The sequence below is a fragment of the Malania oleifera genome, chromosome 10 (genome assembly GCF_029873635.1).
Source record: "Malania oleifera isolate guangnan ecotype guangnan chromosome 10, ASM2987363v1, whole genome shotgun sequence".
Classification (NCBI taxonomy): domain Eukaryota; kingdom Viridiplantae; phylum Streptophyta; class Magnoliopsida; order Santalales; family Ximeniaceae; genus Malania; species Malania oleifera.
In genome coordinates, this window is record NC_080426.1 from 13963602 (window position 1) to 13990252 (window position 26651).

At 35.1% G+C, this 26651-nt stretch overlaps 2 protein-coding genes across 9 annotated transcripts in view; one reads left to right on the forward strand and one right to left on the reverse strand.

Moving 5' to 3' along the window:
• Positions 1-11720: 11720 nt before the first annotated feature.
• Positions 11721-26651, forward strand: part of LOC131165629 (uncharacterized) — a 53560-nt gene continuing 38629 nt past the window's right edge. For 5 of the 8 annotated variants that reach the window (XR_009139616.1, XR_009139617.1, XR_009139614.1 and 2 more), the window contains exons 1-7: positions 11773-12173; positions 12587-12614; positions 14831-15061; positions 15197-15260; positions 15356-15415; positions 15555-15677; positions 16236-16345. Coding sequence is in view for 1 of the 8 variants with exons in the window: in XM_058123576.1 (XP_057979559.1) it covers positions 12046-12173; positions 12587-12614; positions 14831-15061; positions 15197-15260; positions 15356-15415; positions 15555-15610 (567 nt within the window). In the remaining 7 variants the exon portion in view is untranslated. Of the gene's footprint in view, positions 12174-12586; positions 12615-14830; positions 15062-15196; positions 15261-15355; positions 15416-15554; positions 15858-16235; positions 16346-16491; positions 16568-21289; positions 21479-26651 lie in introns of those variants that run through there. The other 3 variants (XR_009139619.1, XR_009139618.1, XM_058123576.1) reach the window with 3 other exon arrangements.
• On the reverse strand, positions 19099-20594 carry LOC131165628 (protein WALLS ARE THIN 1-like). The gene is made up of 5 exons (XM_058123575.1): positions 20537-20594; positions 20173-20425; positions 19996-20058; positions 19768-19884; positions 19099-19666 (listed from the first exon to the last, which is right to left on the reverse strand). Exons 2-5 carry the CDS (start codon positions 20415-20417, stop codon positions 19333-19335), a joined length of 759 nt encoding a protein of 252 aa, XP_057979558.1. The 5' UTR covers positions 20418-20425; positions 20537-20594; the 3' UTR covers positions 19099-19332.

Consider the following 26651-nt stretch of genomic DNA (forward strand, 5'->3'; position numbering starts at 1 on the left):
GTCGATCTAACGACTGGTGGGGCCGATAACGTAGAGAGAAGGGAGAGAGAACCATAGAGAGAGAGAGAGAGAGAGAGAGAGAGAGAGAGAGGAGAGAGAGAGAGCTTGAAGGTAAATGATAAAAAATCTCAGATTTCAACTGTTTATAGAATAGGGGATTAGTCGACGAGTCCTTCATAAATTTCGTCGACGAGGCCCTGTATTCGTCGACGAAATTTAGGCTGCCTCAGAACCTGTAGTATCCGGAAAAAAAAATAATAATAATAAAATTTAATTTAAAAAATATATATATTTATATATAATAATAATAAAATAATAAAATAAAATTAATTAATTAAATTAAATAGTAAAATGAATAGTATGATAAGGAAAATATATATATATATATATATTGAAGCATGTATATATATATGTGTGTGTGTGTGTGTGTGTGTGTGTGTGTGTGTATATATATATATATATATATATATAAGTAAGTTATTATGATATGTATTTAACATAAAGGTTAAAGGTGTATATATATATATATATATATATATATATATATATATATATATATATATAAAGTGTGAAGATTCTTCAAGAAGCTAAATTGGATATTTGTGGAAGTGCTCTCTCTCTCTCTCTCTCTCTCTCTCTCTCTCTCTCTCTCTCCTACGACTCTCTCTCTCTTCGATTCCGGGCTAGTTTTACGCCGGATCGACAAACCGAAGCCACCACGACGCTCTTGGCAAAGTTCTCTACAAGTTTGCCGGAACGGATCGTCAGGGAAACGAAGTTGGATTTCATCAAATCCAAGGTAAGGCTTTATATTCAATATTTGGATTTTTGACAGTTGAAGAAAGTGATATACGCATAAAAATATTGAACTTTAATACTGGAAATTTTCAGTTCCAGGGTATTAATTGGGAACGTTGGGAATTATCCCTAAGTTGAGGTAAGACTTTTTAAGTCGAATTTGACTTAGTGGTAGTTATAGAAAATGTTGTACGTACGAAAATATTAAACTTTAATTCTGCGAATTTTCATTTTCAGGGTGTTGAGTTGAGAACCTTGTGGGTACAGGGAAGATTTTCTTAGGGGTTTTTCAATTATCAGGTAAGGGGATAAACTAAGTTAGTTTTGTTTTAAGAAAATGTATGCATATATATATATAGCATCTGGTTTCAGGAAAAATAAATATATTTATATATATGATTTATATTTGGAAAATACTGTTTAAATGATGATATGTTGAATACGTAGAAAATTTGTTTAGTGTGGCATGAGTATAAAAATGTTGTGAAATACTGTTTTTTTTTTGGAATGGGGACGATATGGATTTCTATGATGGAAAACCGGCGTACGGGCTGAGATATTTTTATATGTATATGTGATTTGCCGGCGTATGGGCCGTGCTATGTGGATGAGATTTGCTGGCGTATGGGCCATGCTATGTGATTTGCTAGCATACGGGCTGTGCTATGTGATTTGCTGGCGTACGGGCCGTGCTATGTGGTTTGCCAGCGTACAGGCTGTGCTATGTGATTTGCCAGCGTACGGGCCGTGCTATGTTAAAATGTGTAATACCGGCGTACGGGCCGATGATTTTCATGATACACGTATATATGTGAAATGATATGATTGATGTGAAAATAAATGATATGAGATATTTATGTATCACGGTTTTAGTATATGTATATGATATCAGAACCTGGTTGGCTTGGTCTAGGCTAACACTTGCACGGTACCGTTGCTATGTGTCCATGGTCCTCGTGATCATGATATCTGTGTTAACACCGCTGTACGGAGTGGTGTGAGATTGGATGGTCGATGTGGTTATTTTCAAGAAGTGTGCTGTTATCGCCCCTAGTGTACGGACTAGTCTGGGTAGACCCATCGGACCTACAGACTACTGTTTGACTTGGCAGTGGTCAGCCAACCATTGTCAGGTCCCGCCTTCGGGCCACACAACCCAGTCATATGGGGGTAATACATGACAACAGCTAGCTAACCTACCAGGATTGTTTTATGTTATTATTAGTGTATGAGATGAGACATGTATGTTTTCCTAGATTTGATAAACAGTATTGAATATGTTATGTATGGTATATGTAGAACACATAATACTCATGTTGCCACACACTGGTATTAGTTTATTTCCCTTACTGAGAGGTGTCTCACCCCTAAATCTTATACATTTTTCAGGAGCCCCTGATAGGAGAGCGGGAAAAGCCCCGTTGATCTAGATCAGTTGTTTGCCCTCTTTGGAAGGGTAAGTTTTTGGTAGGGACAGTTAGGTCTTGTGGGGATTGTCCCTAGATTTCATTTTTGAGATGTATATACTGTGAGATAGTAATTGTAGTGACTCTGGTATGTTTTATGCACTTTATGATGAGATGTATATGATTTTATACTTTCTGCTGCGTAGGCTTCTGCTGTATGTATTGTTATATCCCTGGTGCCCACAGGCCCAGGTGGATTGTGACCTGCTGAACTGGGATGTATGATGTGATGATAATTTATATATATATAAAAAAAAAAATATGTGAAAAAGGAGCAGGTCGTTACAGAACCCCTCTCGGTATTTTCTCGTCGACGAAGTTTACGGCTTCCTTCTGTTTCCGGTTTCCATTTCCCTTTCCTTATTATTTAAATTTCATTTTTAAATTCGGGTCATTACACCCGCAGTTGGCTTACCCAGTTAGATCAAAATAAACATACCATATGCTCGTCTGTAGTACGAATGACCTTCCATATACCCTGGTCCGGACCTAGGGGGCAAAACTACCTTTCACACTAGCTTATTCGAACTGTCATGCCACATTCTCCACGAGTCCGTGTGGTTGCACTTAATAGCAACGGTATCGTGCTCAATTCAATAATACATCCATCCCTCAGAGTTTCATTTCCACATTTCAATATATCACAATTGCAGTATTCACAATGCAATTTTTCACATTTCTAGTATTCTCATTTCACATTCATATTGCAATATTCACGTTACAATATTCACATTTCTCATATTCACATTTTCATATTCACATACCAGTATTCACATTTCATCATTCTCATTGCAACACTAACATTGCAATGTTCATATTTTCAGTAATCTCATCTCAAGATTTACATTGTAGATTTCACATTTCAATATTTTCATTTCCTGCATTCACAACTCATTTCATTATTTCAATGATATTTCATCAATTCAATACTCATTTGATCTCATAATAACATATACATATCTCATTTCACGTTATTCAACATTTCTCAATAAAACATTTCCATATTTCATATTTCATCATTTCTCAAAAGGTACTTTTCATTACGTATCACTTTTTATCATCTTTTACTTTTCAAATCTCATATTTCAGTATACATTTCATAGACTCATTATTCTCAATGTAAACATTTAACTCAATTTCAAATACATTTCAGTATAAATCATATGCCCCACAATTTTCATATGATATTCATATCATAATAAATTTCAAGTAAAATATCATATTTCTATTTCTCATATTTCTCAACCAATAATTTTCAAAAAAGACTATTATAATTTATTACCCTTACTTGACTTAATGAGAGGCTTGCAACACCCCATTCCTACGCCCACGGCATCCGAAACTCAAAACCCTAAAAATTACATTTTTTCCAAGTTAAACAACTCATTTCCCAAAAAAAACTTTCGTTTAATACATCTTAGGTTTCAAATACTCCAAACAACCCATTAAACTCAAAAATATCTTACTTACCCTGATTTTGGGATGATGCCTTGGAACTCCAAATTGAAAGTCTGCTTCGGTAAAGTTGTAGAGAACTCGTGGCGGTTCCTGATTATCAATACGAGCTATAACGAAGTCGGAATCGAAGAGAGAGAAAGAGAGAACCCTGGGTTTAGAGAGAGAGAGAGAGAGAGAGAGAGAGAGAGAGAGAGAGAGTGAGAGGAGAGAGAATCACGCGTTGAAAATGAGGGTTTCAATATTTATAACCCGGTATTTGTCGACGAGTTCAAGTGATTCATCGACAAACCCATGAAGACACTTCGTCGACAAGGAGGCAAGCTCGTCGATGAACATGAAATTTTACTGAAATCCACAAACTCTCGGTATCCTCTTGGTACGAGACACGTGTACTTCAACGAAATCTATGGGACATTCGTCGACGAAGACCTTGGGTTCGTTGACGAATCCCTACTAATCTCTCTTTTAAATTTCCTTCATTTTTCTTATTCCTTTCCTCTCTCTTTCTTATATTACTTTAATTAATTTAATTTTCTGAGTCTCTACATGTATGTCACCCTCATCTTCCACCCTTTAGATTTTCACCCCAAAAAATGCTTAACTATCCGTATTGCCTTATAAAAAGGACATCCTCCTCTTCTCATTTGGGACACACGCCTTTGATGCTTCCATGTAAGTAGACATAAAGTGAGGACAAGATAAGAGGAAAGATAAGGTGAAGAAAGATATTTTGTACAAAAGATAAAGAGATAAGTGATATTTTGTATAAGGTCAGTTCCAAATCATTTTGTAATTCCACTCGAGATAATGAAATTTTTTATCCCATCCACCCCTGGAGCAGGTATATCTGAAACACGTAAAATTTCTGTCTCGTCTCTATTTATTTTCAATTTATTTTCTGTATCTTTTATAACACCTTATGTTTTTTCCCCCTCCTCTCTCTTTGCATAGGTAGAGAGGCCCATGTAGGCTCCACTAGGGCCCCACTAATTTTTTAAAATAATTTTTTAAATGTATTTTTTAAACTCTTTCCTTTCTCTTTGGTACCATGCCAATCCCACTAAATTCCTCTCTTTTCACATTGATTCCATTAATTATTTAAAAAAAAAAATTTAATTTTTTCTTTTTTTTATTCAATAAAAATATACAATTTCCAACATTAATGAATTTTTGTAAATAATTTTTTAAAAAATAATCTCAACTCAACAATTTTCCATCACTTTCTTTATCAATACTTTTATATTATAAAATTAATTCAAATTATTAGTTTGTACTTTCTCTATTATTTATTTATATTTACATCTACTAAAAGCATAGAATTAATTTTAAATTATATTATTAAAAAAAATATAATATATATACACCATATTACATTTCTGTTTATATACATTATATACATTAAAATTAGCATAAATGTTTGAAAACATTCTTAAAATATTTAATATAATATATACATTATAATACAATTTTTCTCCTCTAAAATTTTATAATTAATTTTAATTATATTATTCAAAAATATAAAAATATATGTACTGTGTTACATATACTATATACATTAAAATTAGAATAAGTGGTTGTTTTCTCACTTACCTTCCACAATTTAATATTAATTTTAATTAATATTACTCAAAAATATATGTACTGTGTTACATATACTATATACATTAAAATTATAGAATAAGTAATGTTCTAATATTAAAACATTACACACACACACACACACACACACACACACACATATATATATATATATATATATATATATAAATACATAAATGTATATAATTTATAAGTATTCAACTTTCCATTTTTTACAAAATTAAAAATTTAAATTTTACTCAAATTTTACATTTTAAATCCTCATTCTATGTCATTATGATTATATCTGTATTTCATTTTTCTCAATTAATTTTACATTTAAATTGATCTGTCACAAATAAATTTATATCACATGTATATGTTCATAATATTTTTAAATTCTTATGTACTATATGCAATTTTTATAAATATTATATTATTCTTTTGAATTTATCAATATTTTTTAATTATGTTAAACAAATTATATAAAATAAAGTGTTAAATTATGATATTACTATCAAAAAAAAAAAATATCGAAATACATACATACATATATATATATATATATATATGACAATTAACTCACTAAAAACACACAAAAAAGTTATACCTAAATATTATTTGCATTATGTGTTTTGAAGATAATGTTTAATGAAATAGTATATTTCGTATGCACATCTACTAATTATAAAGTTGTATTTACATTCAAGTTCCATACTATAATGATATATCATTGTAATTTTATATTGTTAGGATTGATCTTAATATTTGGGTTTGTTAAGAACCTGGGTACAATGAAGGAAATAGAAATGGCAAATTGGAAGTATGCTGAATGTGATTAATGAATAATCTTGATTTACATCAGTCTCAATATCTATTTATAATACAACAAAACAAAATTAACTAATCAAGATTATGCTAACTAATTCGTTTCTTCCTTCTTTCTTTCTGTTTTAATTCTTTCTTCTTTTCTTTTTAATTCCATACTCTCAATATGAGATGGAATACTCCAACACCCCCCCTCAAGATGGACATGGATGTTAAGAATGTTCATCTTGCGAAGATAATGATGAAAAGATAGAGATCCGAGAGACTTTGTAAATATGTCTGCTAGCTGTAACCGTGATGGAATATGAAAAAGTTTAATGACATATTGCTGCAATTTTTCTCTAATGAGATGGCAATCAATCTGGATATACTTCGTTCTCTCATGGTGAACAGGATTTGTAGCTATAGACATTGCTGATTTACTGTCAGTATATAATAAAACGGACTGAGAATGATTGATATGCAGATCTTGTAAGGCATACAAAAGCCATTGGACTTCACATGTTGTAGTAGCAAGAGCTCGGTACTCTGCCTCTGCAGACGAACGACTGATAGTAACTTGTTTCTTTGATTTCCATGAAACAAATGAGTTGCCAAGAAAAATTGCATAACCAGTAACACTCTTTCGAGAATCTACACAGCCTGCCCAATCAATATCTAAAAAACCTTTTAATTGAAAATCTAAAGAAGATGGAAAGAAAAGACCTTGCCCCGGAGTAGCCTTAAGATACCTCAATACCCGAATGGCTGCTTGATAGTGGCTGACAGCAGGTTTAGCTAAAAACTGACTGAGCACTTGCACAGAGAAAGCTAAGTCAAGCCTGGTAAGGGTTAAGTAGAGTAAGCGACCAATAAGTCTTCGATAGCCTAATGGATCTTCATATAAATTGGTATCATTTGCAGATAACTTTAGACTAGACTCCATAGGGAAGGTAGCAGGTTTTGAACCAGTTAAACCAGTGTCAACAAGTAAATCAAGTATGTACTTTCGTTGGCATAAAGATATACCAGTTTTAGACCTTGCAACCTCTAAGCCAAGAAAATATTTCAGCTGGCCTAAGTCTTTAATGGTGAATTTTGCATCTAAAAAAGACTTCAACTTTTCAATTTCTTGAATACTATTACTTGCCAAGGGGACATCATCCACATAAACTAATAAGGCTGTAAAGGAAGTGGCAGATTTCTTAATAAACAGAGAACAATCAGAATTTCCTTGAACAAAACCATAAGAAATGAGAGCATTAGATAGCTTGGCAAACCATTGCCTCGAAGCCTGCTTTAAGCCATAAAGACTCTTTAAAAGACGACAAACTTTCTGTTCTCCATAGACAATCAAACTAGGAGGCAAGTCCATGTATACCTCTTCATGTAAATCACCATGTAAAAATGCATTATTGACATCTAGTTGATGGAGATGCCATTGTTTGGCTGCAACTACAGCAAGGAATAATCGAATGGAAGTAATTTTAGCCACAGGAGAGAAGGTATCAAAAAAATCTAGACCTTCTTGCTGAGTATATCCTTTGGCGACCAATCTAGCTTTATATCTTTCTATAGATCCATCAGCTTTATATTTTACTTTGAATATCGATTTACAACCAATAGGCCTTTTATTGTTAGGAAGAGTAACAAGCTCCCAAGTTTTATTTAACTCCAAAGCATTAAGTTCATTTTTCATGGCAGCTTGCCATTCAGGAAGTTTAGAAGCTTGGTTATAAGTTTTGGGTTTTGGAGAGTTATTGATAGAAGTTAAAAAAGCTTTATATGATGTGGATAATCTACAAGTAGAAAGAAAAGGATGAAGAGAGTAAAAATTACTAGTGAAATCAGTTGAAGTAGATGCCTGAGATGCACATAGAGATGAAGAAATATTACCACAATAATTGTCCTGTAGATAAGAAGGTTTCTGTTTAATTCTGGTTGATTTTTTGGGCTGAAGGACTTCTTGAGCAGGTGAAGCAGATATTGGAGTCATATGAGAAGGAGATGGTAAAGTAGATGAATCTGGAACCATATGTGTATGAGGTGCAAAAAAGGAGAATTATTATGTGATGATGCAGATTCTATATTCTGATATGAATTGAAAAAGGAGCTGTTAGAAGAGAAGTCTGAAATAGGTTGTGAAATCGGAAACATAAAAGAATTATGGTCAGGATTTGATGGTAACGTTTGGAAAGGAAAGATTGTTTCATGAAATATAACATTTCGAGAAACAATTATTTTATTGGTGCTTAGATCCATGAGTTTATAACTTTTAATATCAGAAGGATAGCCAAGAAATATGCATTTTAGAGCTCTTGAATCAAATTTCTGTCTGTGACTTTGTAGAGTTGATGCAAGATAAAGGCAGCCAAAAACTCTTAAATGAAAAAGATTAGGTGTTTTGTTAAAAAGTCTTTCAAAAGGAGATTTATTTTGAAGTAAAGGAGTGGGAATTCTATTAATTATGTGTGCTGCAGTAAGGACACAGTCACTCCAAAAAATTAATGGTAGGTTCGCTTGAAACATTAAAGTTCATGCAGTGTTTAGAAGATGTTGATGTTTTCTTTCCATAATACCCTTTTGTTGTGGAGTTTCTACACAGCTTTTCTGATGTAAAATGCCATATTTATGATAAAATTTTGTAAGTAAAAATTTTGGACCATTGTCAGACCGTATAGCCTTGACAGAAGAAGAAAACTGATTTGGTATCATTTTACAGAAAGCTTTGATTAAAGATGGCACTTCTGATTTGGCTTTAAATATATATATACCCAAGTACACCTTGTAAAGTCATCAACTATGGTTAAAAAAATATCGAAAACCAGAGTAAGAAGTGGTGCCAAAAGGACCCCATATATCACAATGAATCAAATCAAAACTTTTATTAGAATTACTCTATGATACAGGAAAAGAAAGCCGCCTTTGTTTTGCTAAAGGGCATATGTCACAAACATTTGTACAACTAAAAGTGATAGAAGAATCAATTTGTTTGAGAGAGTGTAATCTTGAACTAGATACATGTCCTAGTTTATAATGTCATATATCTAAGGGCTTGTGAATAGAAGATAAAGCAAAAGGTGTAGAATTAAACTGAAAAGAATATCTATTATCAAAATTCAAAACTCAAGTTCTTTATTATCCTTAAGCAATTTTTGTTCTCCTGAAGATAAACTTAATTATTTTAATGTGACCTACGTATAATTCAAACTTCTAATTTTTTTTTTAAAACTTATCTCATATGTATTTGAGTATCTTTTTTTTTTAAGTACATAAGAACTCTAGTCACCAACGAGTCCTTTGGGCCCCCTGGTGCAGCACCAAACCTACGGATCAGCATCTTATGCCCCCAGGTCTCGCTGATCAGGGTAAAGTCCGGATGCGAACACAACTTCTATGCATCAGTTGGATGTTCGATCAACCCAACTCTCGGGACACATCTCCATTACCATCTATGGTCCCCGCTGGCTCACAGAGAACTCTCACCATCCATGGTCTCCACTGGCTTATAGAGCGAACTCTCACCATCCATGGTCCCTGCTGGCTCACAGAGTAAACTCTCACCATTCACAGGTATCGCTCATTCCGTGAGTATATCTACCTAGAATTGAACCTCTAATACTCATTCTTACTTGTTGATACCTTTCAATCGCGTCATGCCGTGAGGACACATATTTGAGTACTTTTCTTTTTAAATATCTACCTAAAATTGAACCTCTAATACTCATTCTTACTTGTTGATGCCTTTCAATCGCACCATGCCGTGAGGACACATATTTGAGTACTTTCTTTTTATCGTATTATCTTACTGCCAAGTATGGATAGTTTTTATTAGTAATATACTCGTATTGATGAGGGGAAAATCTGTTTTTCATATGTGCAATATAATACATTTTTAATCAAATAATTATGATTATTACACTTTATTATGCACATAAATTTATTATTTATTATTTATATATTTTATTTTAAATTAACATACGCACATAATAATAATAATAATAATAATAATAATAATAATAATAATAATAATCACCATCATCATCATTTTACATGTACAAACAAATTAGAAGTGGAGGGGAAGGATTTGGGTCAGTAGAGATTTAGACCTTTTGCATCTTTAATTCACTCCACATATTGGTGGAAGACAAACACCACTTTATTAGTTGAAACTACACTCCATTATCTAAAATTAAAAATAATTATATAATATCTGATTTGACATTTATTCCCTCTAAGTGTGGCTCTCATTTGTTATCCCCATCTTATCTCAATTGGACTGCATTATCCCAATTTCACCAAAAAAAAAAAAAAAACTTCTCGTGAGTTTAAATATTAATGTTATGTTTAATAATTAGTGGTTCCAAATCCCATGTAAATAATTGTTCTATATGTATATATATAAAATAGATTTATTATATATCTAGTTATTTATGAAATCTATACTTCAAAATATACGGTTCTATGTGTGTGGAGAAATTATTAAATATATTGAATATATATATTGAATTTAATATAATTTTGTCATGCGTATATTATTTAATTTAATTAAATTATTTTTTTGTACATGACAAAATCACCTTAAGAGCTAGTTTATGGTGATTCATTTTTTTTTTCTTCTAAATTTTTGAGAAATCTATCTAATAGACAATAAATTTTTATTATATAAAAATTACGCAATTGAAATGCACATAATTTGGTGAAAATTTTGTTTATAAATTATATGAATAGAAAATAGCATGTACCATATAGGGCTAACTCAGCGAGATTGGAAAGAGGATAATAAAGCTCTCAGATAGAAAATTGAGATAAACTTTAAAAAGAAATAGGGTTTGATTCAATTTTTTCAATATACTTAATAAATCATTACAAAAAACTTTCGATAATAAAAATTTGCAATCACATGTCACTTCTTACGAGTAGAACCAAGATCCTAACTTATTGAAGGTTAAATTTTTTTTCAATCAAACCCTATCATCTATCTATTGACTATAAAATTGGATCATATTACTTAGATCATATAAGTAAATGTTTGAATTATAAAAATAATTTCTTTAGGTCGTAATATCCAGTTGCATAAGATTATTCCTTATCTAAGTAATTCTTTATCAGGTGAAGTCATAATATAAGTAAAGTTGAATGCAATTCCCATGAAATTTCTCCCCTAGCAAGTTTGTAATTAAATCTATTTTAAAATTTATTTTCTTTTTTGGGTTATGTTAAGTGCTTATATTTATATATTTATATTTATATTGATCTTAAAACAAGCACTTAGATTATAAATGAAAAAAAAATTGATCATCTATATAAAAAATATAATCTTTCAAAATTTTAATTTGTAGTGAGCTTTTTTTTACCGAATTTGAAATTTAAACTTTTAATTTAAATATAAATAAAATATAATATAAAAACAGAAATATATATAAAACTATTTTTCATTGGGTGAACTTCATTCCAAGAATCCCATAAATAATTAATAGGAAATTACTTAATCTCCAAAAAAAGGAATATATATTAATTTAAAAAATATTAATTTTTTATTGGTGGTGATTGGGTAAGCCCAATGACGTGTCTTTTACTCTTTCATTTTGGTATTTTTTTTTTTTTTTTTCCGGTTCTGCGTTGAACAAAATAGAACGTCGTGGCCACTTACCTACATAGTCGTTAAAGAGCGACTTTGTATTCCAATTTTCAATTCCCGGTGACAAGAAGAAAGAACGAAGAGAAAAAGCGGAAGAGGAAGAACCACCCCAGCCAACGCCGCCCCCGCCGTCGCTGATTTCATCGCCACGACCTTTAATCCGTTACTTAGAGGACAATCGAAGCGCAATTTACTTCTTCCACCAACTGGCGGTTAATAGATCGATCAATTATATCGCTTTCCCTTTGTTTGATTAAATTGATTGGCTGATTGACTAAGAATCGCCAATTTTCGCTGATGGAAGTTGGCCGCGATCGGGCGACGGACAGCTCCTCAGTGCGTCAGCAGCCGCATCGGCATCAAACGCCGTCGAAGCAGCCTAATGTTTTCCCAAACCCTGTCGACACTGCTTCTGTCTCTCGGAGGTTCCCTTCTTTTCTTTCATTCCTTTTCTTTTCTGAATATTCTCCTGTAGATTCTCGTTTGGTTGCTGAGAGAATTTTGGAAACCAAAAGAAAATGTTATCGGTTTTTAGCCTTTCCACTTATTATAGGGAACTAGCAGAACACGACCTTTACTCAATTGAATCTCTTCTTTGATTTTAATTTTTCATTTAATACAAAATTAAAAACTTTATTTCATTTTCTTGTCCTCCCTTTTTCTTCTATGGCTGGGTTTCCTTGGAGTTTCCTCTTTCCTCTCTCTGCAACCGGCACGAAAAGAACAGATAGGGGCCTTTCCCCTCTCTTATATGTTACTGTGTTGAATGGTCTTTTGTAGTTTCATATACTCTTTCCATTGGCTCTTATTTATCCTTTGTTTAAATCCATTTTTCCAGGCTTCAGAAGGAACTGATGTCTCTAATGGTATGTTTACCTTTGTCTTTGTCTCTTGTCTTATTTTTTTTTTTTTGAAAAATTGAATTAAGTTTGTTCATTTTTACCTATGATATACCTGAATTCTTATATATTGTTCTATTTCTAGTTGTTCTTGGATTGAGGCCGGCGCTTGGATTTATCTTGATTATATACTCTGAACCTTCTTCAAAATCTCTCTAAGCACACTGCGCAAAACTAAATAAAAAATAATTTTTTTGAAAAGTATTCTTATTAATTTTCATTAAAAAATATGTTCTGTCCAACTATACAGAGTAAAAAAAATATTATATTGAAGCATTTTGTCTCAGAAATTCAATTTTTGACTTTTCTTTTAGCTATAACTTTTATATGAACGAATTAAAGAGTTGCATTTTTTCCTATAAGCTCTTATTATCTCAACAAATTAATGAATTAATTAATAACATTCTTAGGCTTTCTATGAATTGTTCTTCTTTGTGGGGATTGCTTTAATGTTTTTGTTAGTTTAGTCAATGTTCATTTTGTATTTTTTGTAAGTATTATAAAAAATTGTAGGAGGCATTTTACTGTTATATATTTTCTTGCGTCATCTTATCGACTAATTGCCTGTACAACTAATATACACACAATTGATGTATATCATAAGGTTGTTAATAAATAATAAATGGATGGGATTTCTAAAAATGTGTTATCATTCAGGCATGGGCAGGTCTAGTATATACCATTTTCTTTAAAACAGTTGCAGGAAAACATTAATGCATGGGTATATTGTTAGCTTAAGCTGATTGGGTGTGGGCCAGCAATGTATATCAAGCCGTAACACTCCCCAATGCATGCAGCCTAATTGCATTTGGAGAGATAAACACAGTAAAGATAATTTTTAGCAACACAATAGACATATGCAACAAGAATAGGACCCAAGACATCCTCATAACCATGGCTATGATTTTCTTTAAATTTCCCTTTCTCCTTTTCCAAATTCAAAAGGGGTACTTGTTGCATTTATTGGTGGTTTTTTTTTTTACATCACAAATTGATTTATACTGTCAGGAATTTGTTCATGGGGGTAACAAGGTGTGGTCATCAAATTGTTGTTTATTATGGTTTTGTCATATTGTTCATGCTATCACTCCATGAGGTTCCATTTCCCAGTGACTAGGATTTGGTTTTGCTGCCAATTTGACTCGTAGCTGTTGAGGAAGTGTTTGTCAATGCTGTAATTTACTTGTCATGTGTTTATGCTATAATTTTCCAGTGGATTTGCACTTGGTCGTGTAGTGTATTCAAGGACATGCCTATATAAACATTGAGGGTTCATATGTGGAGAGGATTACATCTACTTCTGAATTTTGCCATTGTTGCATTGACCTCCGTAATGTTGTTGAGTAACATTGGCCTCTTCTAAGTTACTGTTAGTGGACCATCAAGTGCAGTGACATGAAGTGTCAATGCCATAAATATAATGTTTCAATCCAAAATGACAGTTTCAAAGTATATGACTTATTGACTAATAAAATGACAATGTTATCCTTACTTCCTGCTCCTGGTCCGCACAGCCCAAGGGGGAAAGAGTCCCTATAAACCTGTTATGGCAGTTGAGGCAAAGGAGAGGTTTATTAATTCTTTCAAACCTCAGAGGGATTATCAACATTATTTTAGTGATGTCCCTAACATTCTTTGAAAAAGTCATATAAGTTAGGTGTAATTTTCATTCATTCTTTTTATTATTTTTCATTCTAACACAGATATTTCAAATAGGTTATATAAGCAGAGTCCAAAATCTAATTAGTCAATTCAAAAAACTTTCCTGCTTTGTTGGAAAGTGAAGCATTACAAATCTGATATGGAAATTGTATGTTGAAGAGGTAATCTGCAGTGATTTGTACGTGAACGTATAAAGAAACACTCTTTTTTATGTGAAGCACTAGTCTGATGCAATCTTTTGCTTCTCGTTCAAATTAATTTGAAGTTTTGTTCATTTCATTTATCTTGAAATTGTGATTTTATTGTTGAAATGCATATAACAATATCTTCCAAATTAAGGGGCAATATGGTTGTCTATTTGAGTTTTTGCTAGCATTTACCTTCCATATAATTTCTGATTGTAAAGATACTGTGCTACTTCAAGCTAGCATATACCTTCTGTAAGAATACTTGCATCTTCTACTGAACCTTTATTTTTTCATCAATTGTTTAATCAAATCTCATATCATTTGTTTCTAAAGATGAGTGGGGAAGACCTTGGGGTGTCCGCTTTTCCCGAGGGAGAGAACATTTTTACCTGGATTGGCACAATTGAAGGTGGAAAAGGAACTATGTATGAGGGTTTGTCGTACAAACTCTCTCTGCGTTTCCCCCTGGACTACCCTTTCAAGCCACCGCAAGTTAAGTTTGAGACAATGTGCTTCCATCCAAATGTTGATCAGTTTGGCAATATTTGTCTTGACATCCTTCAGGTATCAATTGAGATGTAAAAATGTTTTTGGGGATGGCACATCATATAATATTATGACGTGTAAATAAGAATAATTATTCACTTAGTGGCATTGAATTCTATGAAGCTGACACAATTGTTTCTTATTTTGCAATAGGACAAGTGGTCTTCCGCTTATGATTGCAGAACTATTCTTTTGTCCATTCAAAGTCTATTGGGAGGTTTGCTTGCTCTTACCATCTCACACACAAGTGAGTTCTCTCATTTTGCATTGTTGTTTATGTTTCTCTGACCATTTTAAGTCTATAACATGCAGAACCCAACACAGAGAGCCCTCTCAACAGTTACGCTGCAGGATTGTGGAACAACAAAGAAGGTTGTTTTGTCTGATTTAAGGCAATTAAAGATTTTAGAACCTTGACCTTACCGCATAAATGCTCTTGCTCGTTTCAAATGCTCCATTTGCATCCTTTGATTTACTGGATATGTATATATCTTGGTTTTTTCCCTTTCAGATTACAGGAAAATGGTCCACAAGCAGCATCTTGACGGAGGAGCATTTGGGATCTGATTCAGGGAGTCTACTTTACAAAGATGGAATGCATGGTCAATACGATTTGGTCAACTTTTCTGTGAAGGTTGTGGGGGAAAATGTTTTTGAAATAGTTGGAACACATGATGTATCAAAGTGCACCTCGATTTCTATTCATCTGAAATGTACCAATTTATCAATCTGCTCAACGATATAAATATATGTCCCAAAGATGTAAAATCTGTTTAAATACTCATGTTCATAAACATTGCTCGTCTTGTGTGAAGTCTCTACCTCGCGGTAAATGTCCACTTGTTCAAGATCCCTATGTTACTGCCCACCAAGCCATGGCATCTAACACTGTTTAGTTAATGTTTTAAATCCAATTATTGACCACTGAGTTGATTGATCATGAGAATGCCCCATTGTGAAAAAACAAAAAACTAAGCATGTGGTTATAAATCATATCTTAGTAGTTGTATGTACATGACATGAAAATTTTAATTTCTTGGTGCTTCTTCAAGTTTAATTTTGTACAAGGTCATGTATAGTCCATCCCTAACTTGATGAATATATATATAGATGATGTTGGTTTTTTGGTACTGGATGTCAATAAAATACAATGGTGGGTACAAAATTAACATTTGATTTGGTGTTTTGACAGTCCTAAGAGCTTGCAAAATGATCTAGCCTGCAATATTATGATTATGGAGTACTTCATACGTGTGGTTTTCCAGTTCCACACTGCTAGGACTGCAATTCTTCATTGATCAGGTAAGCAAATCTAATAATTTTCATCATGGTATTGAGCTTTATGAGTTGCACTGTAGAATTAGGATATATACATATACAACAACATTCAGCAGACATTTAATTATAATTTTTGGTTGCTATAGGTTAACTAAGGGTTTTTTTATTAGGTATCAGGAACGAGTTTTGGAGCTACGAATTTTCAATTAGGAATCCAGTCAATTAATCAAAGGCCCAAAGAGGCTCGAACACCATTGCATTTATATATATATATATATATATATATATATATATATAATATGATTGTAACTGCCTAAAAGTGCTAATGAAAGATATCTGAAACTCATATTTGTAATTTGTGAGAGCTTCTGGCTAGACACTAGGGCCTGGTTTTGAACTTGAAAAACATTGGGAAAAGGAAAAGAAAATACAAATGAATATATTTTTTATTTTTGATAATCAAAGAAAGTAAAAAGAAAATAAAAAGGCATACTGAATCAATAAACAAAAATTTGATTCCACATATTATTAATATTTTATTTTCTTAATTTTTAATTATATTAAAATAAAATTTCATTTTTATTAATATTTGATATAGAGTTCAAATGTAATGGAAAATAATTTTTTTTTCTTACCTTTACTTTCCGAACAAAATATATGATCCGGACAAACCGCAGGGGTTTGCAGCAATTTAGAGAAGCTGTTACACTGATTGATCCGTTGAAAATAGGTGAGTTTTAATAATATATTCAGATGCTAACTATTTTATTTAAAATATTAAGTTGGCTGTCTAAAATTGATTTGACAACAAAAATGCCATTTTATTATACCAAAATATTAGTTGGCTACCTCTATTTAAAAATAAAATCTTTATACTATTATTTAATGTTTTTATTTAACTTTTCATTATAATAATAGCAATCATCAACGTCATCCTTGTCATTAAATTCTCTTTGTAAACACATACAAACACATACATTTGGGTAAGGAAAATAAAAAAACAGAACTAAATTGTAGATTTGAACTAAATCAAATCCAAAAATTGATTAACTAATTTTTTTTAATTTCATTTGATGTTTGGCTTTCATTCTTCATTTGCCCAAAATCACATGCTCTGTTTGATGGTTGAGTTGACATGTTTGGGAAAAGTAAAGCATATAATTTGGGACTTGCTGTCTTCTATCAACTCTGAAACGAGTTGTTCGGTGAAAATAAAGCATATTGCTGATGAAGATGAAGCTAGGGCATATTTTTCTATGCATATGGGTATTGAAGAAAAAAGTAGAAATCATTTACTTGGTCATAAGGCTTGGTGTTAAGGTCTTGGAATTTTGCCACCCTAATACATTATTTTCATACTTGATTAATTTATTTGGAGGTAATGGTTGGTTAACTTAGACGTTATTGTGTAGTTGTTATGGAAATAGTTTCAGTATGTTTCTGTGATATTTGTGGTTAGTTTGGATAGTTCTAACTATGATATTCTGGAATCTAAGATATATGGACATTAGATTCCTAGTAATTTCTTGTATGTAACCGGAAATACTTTGGAGAATAATTCTTGGGAGAACACCAAGTGTGCACCCTACCTCCCTTGATATCCCGATGTACTAACTACTAAGTGAACAACCCTAAGGAGTGTTTAGAGGTGGGCCTTTGATATCCTTGATGAGTGTCTTGAGCTTTCGTGTGAGATTAGGAGTTCCAGAGACAATCCATTTGGGGAATGAGATTGCACAGATCTCTCCGACCCAAAGATTTGTGTGTAAGTTCTCCTTAGTTGTCGGCTTTACAGTTGGACAATATCATCTAAAATCCTTGATTGCGCTAAAACGACAAGAGTTACCTTCAAAACTAGTGAATATGAGCTATTTCCCTTCATTCAAATCTTGGTTCCTTAGTAATAACATTAGTTGGTTCAAAGGCGATTGACTTGACCACTAGATTGGACACTTTGAGCATTTTAATCAATAAGAATGAGTGCAGTTAGGTTGGACTCCATGCACACACGATTCCTTGACACTTCGGGAGGATTTTGGTGAGAATGATTCCATTTGGTCATTGAAACTGAACTGCGAACAACGTGTTCATTGACCTTTGAAATAATCTTTATATTGTTCATCATGAATGTATGAGCTCTTTCTTAGAATTGGAAATCCAAATGTAACTTTTTCATTTTAAACTATGGAAAGCTACTTGCTACAAGATTAGAATAATTTCTTCTCTCTAAAGTGTAAGAGAGAGAGAAGTTCGACCTTTTATCTCCTACGAACTAGATTTGGACTTTCAAACTTAAATTAAACTCCCCTCTCTTTCTCTTCAGATTAATTACTTCCAGAATTAACCACTTCGCGGTTGAATCCGCACATCCAACTCACTTACTCTCTCTCTCTCTCCAATTCAACATGGAGCCAGCTCACCCCAGACTGACGATAGCAGCTGTCGCTTTCATGAACTTGGTGAAAATTGTGATGGAGGATGTGGTCATTATGGGGGAGAGAGGATGGGAGCTTCCGTTCTCTGTCTAATTTTCCACGATGGTTAATTGATTTTCATCTTATTTCACCATTGTTCCAACCATTGATTTTCTTCTCCACTTTCAACGCCTACGTCTGGGTGTCACCAACACTACTATAGTCTATGGAGCCTTGCCATCACAATGTACTCTACAGCATTTATGCATAATGCATGCACATGCCAATCCATCCGTACCAAATTTTCTTTTACCAAATTAAAACAAGAATCATATGTACACATGCAATGAAAAATAAGAAGGCATGTGCAAACGCCTCAAGATTATATATATGCTGAAAATCAACCTTGCTTAAAATGAGCCTAGCTAGCTAGCCCCTCCAACCGCTTAGGGCAAATCAGGAAATCTAGGTAGGGTGAATTGGTCTGCTAGCTGTGGAGTTTTTTTTTTTTTTTTTTTACGTTTTATCTTTTTTTTTTTTTAAATATATTAAATAAGAAAAATAATTTCTGACATAATCTTCCTACTGCTCCGAGATTTAAATAAATCTCGCTGGATAGAATAGCCAGCGAGATTTGCATGAATTAGAAGGATAAGACATAGGGTACTTCTTGAGCACCGGTGCCTGCAGCACCAGCCAACCCGACCACGATAGGCAATGCCCAATCAGGTATATGCACCCCAGTGTCCAGTTCTTACTCTTCGCATCTCCCAGTGCCAGGAAAAGCGGCGTCGTTTGGTGCAGCGGCGGCGCCGGACTCTCTATCGTCGGCCCCTTGTATAGCGTAATCACCGTCGCCCCCGCCACGCACAGCACCGTCCCCGCCACTTTCGCCACCCTGTTTTTCCTGTTCAACCGCACCTGCTCTATTCTGCAAAATTCAAAAAACGCATACACATGTTAAAAAATATATATCTAGATTTGTTTTCCGGCGAAAGTACAGGCGGTGCCTGATCGTATTGAGGGTCTTACCGGAGGATGGCTGCCATGAGGAAGGTGATTGCTGGGGCAGAGTTCTGTATGGCGGATGCGAAAGTTGGAGAAGTGTTGTCCAGGGCCAGCAAGTAGAACCCTTGGTTTGTCGTTATTCTGTGAATTATGTATATATATTGACCAAAAAGAATATATGGTTACTTTCTTCGTACAAAAATTTTGTATTCACACGTTATATAAATTAATGTACATCTTTGGAATATGTACCCAACAAGGGCGAGGAGAAAGATCCGAAGAAGAAAAGAAAGAGTGATGGCGGGCCTCTCCTTCCTGATAATTCACCAAAAGAAAAAAAAAAATGAAGATGGATCATTAGTTACAAGAATGGTTGAATTTTGAAGTTAGGAGAAATTAATATTTAAATTAGTAAATATGTGGAATTACTTTTCGAGGAAATAAGCGAAGGGGAGGAGGAGAAGGAAGGCGATGATGTTGCGGTACACGAGGAAGATGAGTTTGTTCATGCCCATGTTGAGGGCGGCTCGGGAGACGATGTGGAAGCCAACGTAGCCGAACTGTAGGGCCAGTGTCGCCATGTGCAGCTGCACCCTCTCCGACACCGAGCACCGTCTCTTCCCTCCGCCGCCGCCTGCTAAGGATGCCGCCGACCCACTAGTAGTGTCCGCCATTAACAAGCCTAGCAAACACTAGATAGTTAGCTGATTAGTAGAGAGGAAGAGGGGTAATTAAAAAAAAAAGAAAAAAGAGCTGAGGCTAATTTTCTGTGGAGCATCGGCGATGAAGACACCTGCTTCCTGATCTGCACTCCCTATGAGGCAGACGACGATGATCCCATCCCCAACAACTCTGCCTAGTTTCAGAACAAAGAAGAAGAAGCACACACACTATAACAACCAGCTATTTAACTTGGTGTTTTTTTTTACTATGACATTTAATATGCTCTGATACCATACTGGTTAAACCCAATTATCAACCTAAGCAGTGAGAAGCAGAAATCACATAAACATAACCATATGCAAATATATATAATGTCAGAGTGCTAAATTATTTTCCAAAAATACACATGTGCGACTATTCTCCAAAATACTATCAACTGGGCTGGGACATACAAAAATATTCCAAAAACATACTCACCATCTACTGACAGGGGTACTGAAGCCCCTCTACCTGCGAGCCTGATCTGCTCGCTTACTGAGATCACCTGTAAATGTTAAAGTAATTGGGATGAGTCAACGCTCAATAAAAAGAAATATACTATTACTAGTGTGTGACAAATGAGTACAATACCATGAAAATCTGTTTCTATATAATCATGTATAACTGAATATGTAAATATAGTATAAATAATAAAATCCACGACCCTTTCCATGTTGTTTAACATAACAATATTGTAGATTACTATTCAAAATACTTCTAATGTACATAAGTATATTCCCTATTTCTGTAAATTTGTTTATACGTAATAGTAACTGAAAACTTTCCCTGTGCATAACTGTATGTCATTATTTAACCTTTCATGACTGGGTTGTGTGGCCCATAGGTGGGATCTACCCTGGTTAGCCGATTAGAGCCCCCTCGGTCTGATCTGCCCTCCTCAACCCATATCTGATGGGGAGCCTGTCCACGTCTAGGGCACTATACGATCGACCTACTACCACGTATTATCTAAATAGGTGGTTGCACTCATAACTAAAATATCTGAAGCTACGGTACCGTGCTCTGTAACTGTATGGTCCAACAGGGTCTGATACTATATAATACATATATATATAACTATCTGATTTACCATGATTCTTAAATAGCTTTATTAATCATGACAATGAAATAAATTGTAATGAACTGTAATTGTATCATCTGTATCTCTGAACTGAACTGTAATTTGTACGTCAAGGTACTGAGAACTGTATAATCATAATACTGAAAATTATATAATCATGGTACTGAAATTCGTATAATCATGGTACTCAAAACTGTAAAACATACTTTCGTATAATTTTCATATTCTCAAGCCACACAATACTTTAATACATAATATTCATAATTTAATAAATTGTATAATATTTTAAAATTACCTAGCATAGCATATTTCCCTTACCTGACTACTGAAAAGCCCCGATGGTATATATACTGGTCTAACACCCGTAGGGTTTCCTACACAACACCCTAGAAACAACATTTTCCAGAACATAATATCGGTATTTATTTTTCTACATCATTTCCTATAACTGTCAGAAAGCCAAAAAATGAATAAAAGACCTTACCCTGGATTTGGGATGAATTCCAATTTCGTTTCACCAACAATCCGCTTCGGCAGACTCAAAGAGAACTCTGTCAGGAACGTCGTGGTGGCTTCAGATCATCGATTCGGCGACTAACGGGGCCAAAATCGAAGAGAGAAGGGAGAGAGACAGAGGCGAACAAAAGGGGGGAGGAAAAGGGAAACAAAAAAAAGGGGGGGAAGGTTGGAAACAGGAAAGAAAGGAGAAAGAAATGGGGGGGGAAGGGGGAGGGGAGAGGCAAAGAAGGAAGAAAAGAGAAGGAAGGGTAAGAAGGGGGGGGGGGAAAAAGAGGAAAGGAAAAGTGAAGAAGAGGCAATGGGAGGGGAGGGGGGGAAGGAGGAAAGAGAAAAAGGGGGAGGATGGGTGGGGAGGGGAAGAAAACACGGAGGAAAAAAGGAAGAAAAAAAACGAGAACGAAAGAAACGGAAAAAGAGGAGGGAGGGGGGAGAGAGAAAAGGGAAAAAGTAGAGGGATGAAAGAAGGAGAACAAGAAAGAGAGCAGGAAGAAACGTAGGGAAAGGCTAAAAGGGGGAGATAAAAGAAGGGAGGAAGAAGGGGAAGGGGAAGGGGGAGGGGGGGGACAGGAAGGGTGGAGGGCAGGGGGAGGAGGGAGGGAAAAAAAGGAGAAAAGGTGGGGAGAGAGAGAGAGAGGCGCTGAAATTGGATAAAAAATCGAGTTTTCACTATTTATAGGGCCGGATTCATCAACGAGACCCGTCTCCTCGTCGACGAATCCTTAAGTAATTTCGTCGACGAACCTTGCCTCCTCGTCGACGAAATTCAGACAGCCCAACACCCCTTTCGGTATTTTCTCGTTGACGAAATCTTGCCTTCGTCGACGAGGTCCTCTTATGCCTTCATCGACAAATCCCCTATGTTCGTTGACGAGGCCTCTGAAAAATTCTTTTCCTCTTTATTATTCAAATAATATTATTATTCAGGTCGTTACATTCTCCCATCTTTATAAAATTTCGTTCTCGAAATTTTCTGTTCACGTAACTCATGATCCCTTAAAAGAAAATAGTCTACTTATTTTATTACCTACCCTTACTTATAGCGGAGGAATACCGTAGTTACATAGGTAGTTCTGGGAGATTACAATCATAAAAGAAAATTCTCGCAAAACCAAAATACTACCTATCCTATACTCTACATTATAATTACATTGGACTCAAAAAAAAAAAAAATTACCACCTTAGCATATACATCAATATTATAATTCATCAAACAAATGAGAATATTTCCGCCTGATTTCATCTTCAAGCTCCCATGAGACTTCTTTAATTGCGTGGTTTCTCCATAAAACTTTTACTAGTGGTATCTTCCTACTACGCAATTCCTGATCTTTTTTGTCTAAGATCTGAATTAGAGCTTCCTCATATGCTAGATCACCCCTAAGTTCCAAGTCTGCATAGTTGATGATATGGGAAGGATTGGAGACGTATTTCCTTAACATAGAAACATGAAACACGTCATGAATCCTGTATAGAGATGGTGGTAAAGCTAGCCGATAAGCTACTGACCTAATCTTCTCGAATATCTCAAATGGACCAATGAACCTAGGGCTTAACATATCCTTCTTCCAAAACCTCATGATCCCCTTCAATTGTGCTATTTTAAGGAAAACATGATCACCTACTCCAAATTCCAGTTCCCGACGGCGAGTATCTGCATAGCTTTTCTGTCGACTCTATGCTGCAGTAATCTTATCTCGAATAAGTCGGACTTTATCACACGCTTGCTGAATTATCTCTAGTCCCAAAACTCGCCTTTCACCTACTTCATCCCAAAAAAAAGGAGATCGACATCTCCTACCATATAATGCCTCGTAGGGTGTCATGCTGATGCTAGTCTGATAACTGTTGTTATAAGCAAATTCAACAAGCGGCAAAAATTGAATCCAGCTACCTCCAAAGTCTAGCACATAGGCACAAAACATATCTTCTAATACTTGGATTATTCTCTCAGTCTGACCATTGGTCTGAGGGTGGAAAGCAATACTAAATGCTAGCTGAGTCTCCAATGCCTCCTGCAAACTCCTCCAAAATCGTGATGTAAAATGTGGATCACGGTTCGAGACTATGGATACCAGCACTCTATGGGGTCGAACAATCTCCTGTATATATATCTCTACTAACCGGTTCATAGGGTAGCTAATCTTAATAGACAGAAAGTGTGCTGTTTTCGTCAACCTATCAACTATTACCCAAATGACATTCTGACCATACATCGCCGGCGGCAGCCTAGTAACAAAATCCATGGATACATGGTCCCACTTTCACTCGCGAATGAATAATGGCTGCAATTGACCAACTAGTCTTTGGTGCTCAACCTTAACCTGCTGGCATGTCAAACACTGCTGCACAAATTCTGTTATCTCATTTTTCATGCCACTCCACCAGAAATACTCTCGTAGATCCCTATACATTTTCGTACTGTCAGGATGAATAGTGTATAGAGATCTGTGTGCCTCCTCTAAAATCGTCCTCCTCATGCTGTCATCTGCTGGCACACACAATCTGGTGCGAAATCTCAAAGCCCCATCATCAGAAATACTGAATTCTTCCCCCTGACCATCCTGTACTCTAGCTATCACTTCTGCCCATTCGAGATCATCCCTCTAAGAAGCTTTAATTCTCTCATAAAGTGTAGGTTGTACAATCAAATTGGCAATAAATGCCTGAGGATCGTCCTCCACTAATTCCACACTGAGTCTCTCTAAGTCCATCTGAATCGGGTGCTGAACTACTGCTGCTAGCTGTGCTGTGTCTCCTGATTTACGTCTCAAAGCATCAGCTACCACATTTGCTTTACCTGGATGGTGACTGATGGTAGAGTTATAATCCTCAATAAGTTCCAACCACCTCCTCTGTTGCATATTCAACTCTTTCTGTATAAAGAAGTACTTTAGGCTCTTGTGATTCGAAAATATCTCACACCTCTCACCATAAAGGTAATGCCTCTAGATCTTCAGTGCGTGTACAACCGCAGCCAATTCCAAATCGTGAGTAGGATAGTTCTTTTCATATTCCTTCAACTGCCTAGACACATACGCCACCACCCTACCATGCTACATCAACACACAACCGAGCCCTTTCAAAGACGCGTCACTGTGGATAACATAATTATCACCTCCCGATGGAATCGTCAGTACTGGGGCAGTGACGAGCCGCTGTTTTAATTCCTGGAAGCTATGCTTGCATTCTTCATCCCACACGAATCTGGCGTTTTTCTTAGTCAACCGCGTGAGAGGTCTTGACAAAGCTGAAAATTCCTCTACAAAACGACGGTAATAACCTTCCAGTCCTAAGAAACTCCTAACTTCCTGCACATTCCTCGGTCTAGACCAACTTACCATCGCATCGGTCTTGTTGGGATCCACTGAAATACTGTCTCTGAAATCACATGGCCTAAAAATGCTACCTTCTCAAGCCAAAACTCACACTTGCTGAACTTGGCATAGAGCTTCTCCTTTCTGAGAGTCTGCAACACTTGCCTCAAATGCACCTCATGCTCCTCAAAACTCCTCGAGTACACCAATATATCATCAATGAAAACTATTACAAACTGATCTAGATACTGGTGGAAAACTCTGTTCATCAAGTCCATGAACACGGTTAGGGCATTCGTCAGACCAAACGGCATAACGAGGAACTCGTAATGCCTACACCTGGTCCTGAAGGCTATCTTTGCGACGTCCTTTACTTTTACTCTCACTTGATGATACCCGGATTTGAGGTCAATCTTGGAATATACTCGTGTACCCTGGAGCTGATCAAACAAATCATCTATATGGGGTAGAGGATATTTATTCTTAATAGCAACCTTGTTGATTTCTTTGTAATTAATACACATCTTCATGGACCCATCTTTCTTCTTTACGAATAACACTAGAGCTCCCCATGGCGATACACTAGGTCGTATAAACCCTTTATTCAACAAATCCTGCAACTGCTCCTTCAATTCTCTCAATTCAGTTGGAGTCATACGATAGGGAACCTTAGAGATTGGCGCAGTCCTTTGAGGTAAATCTATAGGAAAATCTACCTTACGCATAGGAGGCAATCCTGGTAGCTCATCTGGAAAAACATTTAGAAATTCTCGTACTACTGAGGTGATGTCAATCTTCAATTCATTTTCAGATGCTTCTTTCACAAATACTATAAATCCCTGACCTCCATCCAAGAGTAATCTGCTCGCCTATATGGCAGATACCAACTGCGTTGGAGCACGTACCCGTGGACCAACAAATCTGAATTCCTGCTCTCCAGGAGATCTAAAAATTACTTCTTTCTTACGACAATCAATGCGAGCGTGATTGGCAGCCAACCAATTCATACCCAGTATTATATCGAACCCACACATATCAAACACAATCAGATCTGTTGGTAGTACTTTCCCCTGAATTTCATTCGGATAGCCCCTAAGTACCCTCTGACATTTGATCACTAACCCTAATGGTGTAGCTATTGATAGCACTATATCTAATGACTGGGTCTCACTCTTAGATAATTTAACATAAGATGTAGAAATGAAAGAATGAGTAGCACTTGAGTAAAAAAGAACAATAACTAGATATGATAAAACAGTAAATGTACCTGTCACCACATCCGTAACAGCCTC

Coding starts and splice junctions, on each gene's coding strand:
- LOC131165628 (XM_058123575.1), bottom strand. CDS start 20,417: ATGGCGGACACTACTAGTGGGTCGGCGGCATCCTTAGCAGGCGGCGGC. Junction 19,885..19,995: donor TTTCTCCTCGCCCTTGTTGG/GTACATATTCCA, acceptor CATAATTCACAG/AATAACGACAAACCAAGGGT. Junction 19,667..19,767: donor CTCATGGCAGCCATCCTCCG/GTAAGACCCTCA, acceptor TGAATTTTGCAG/AATAGAGCAGGTGCGGTTGA.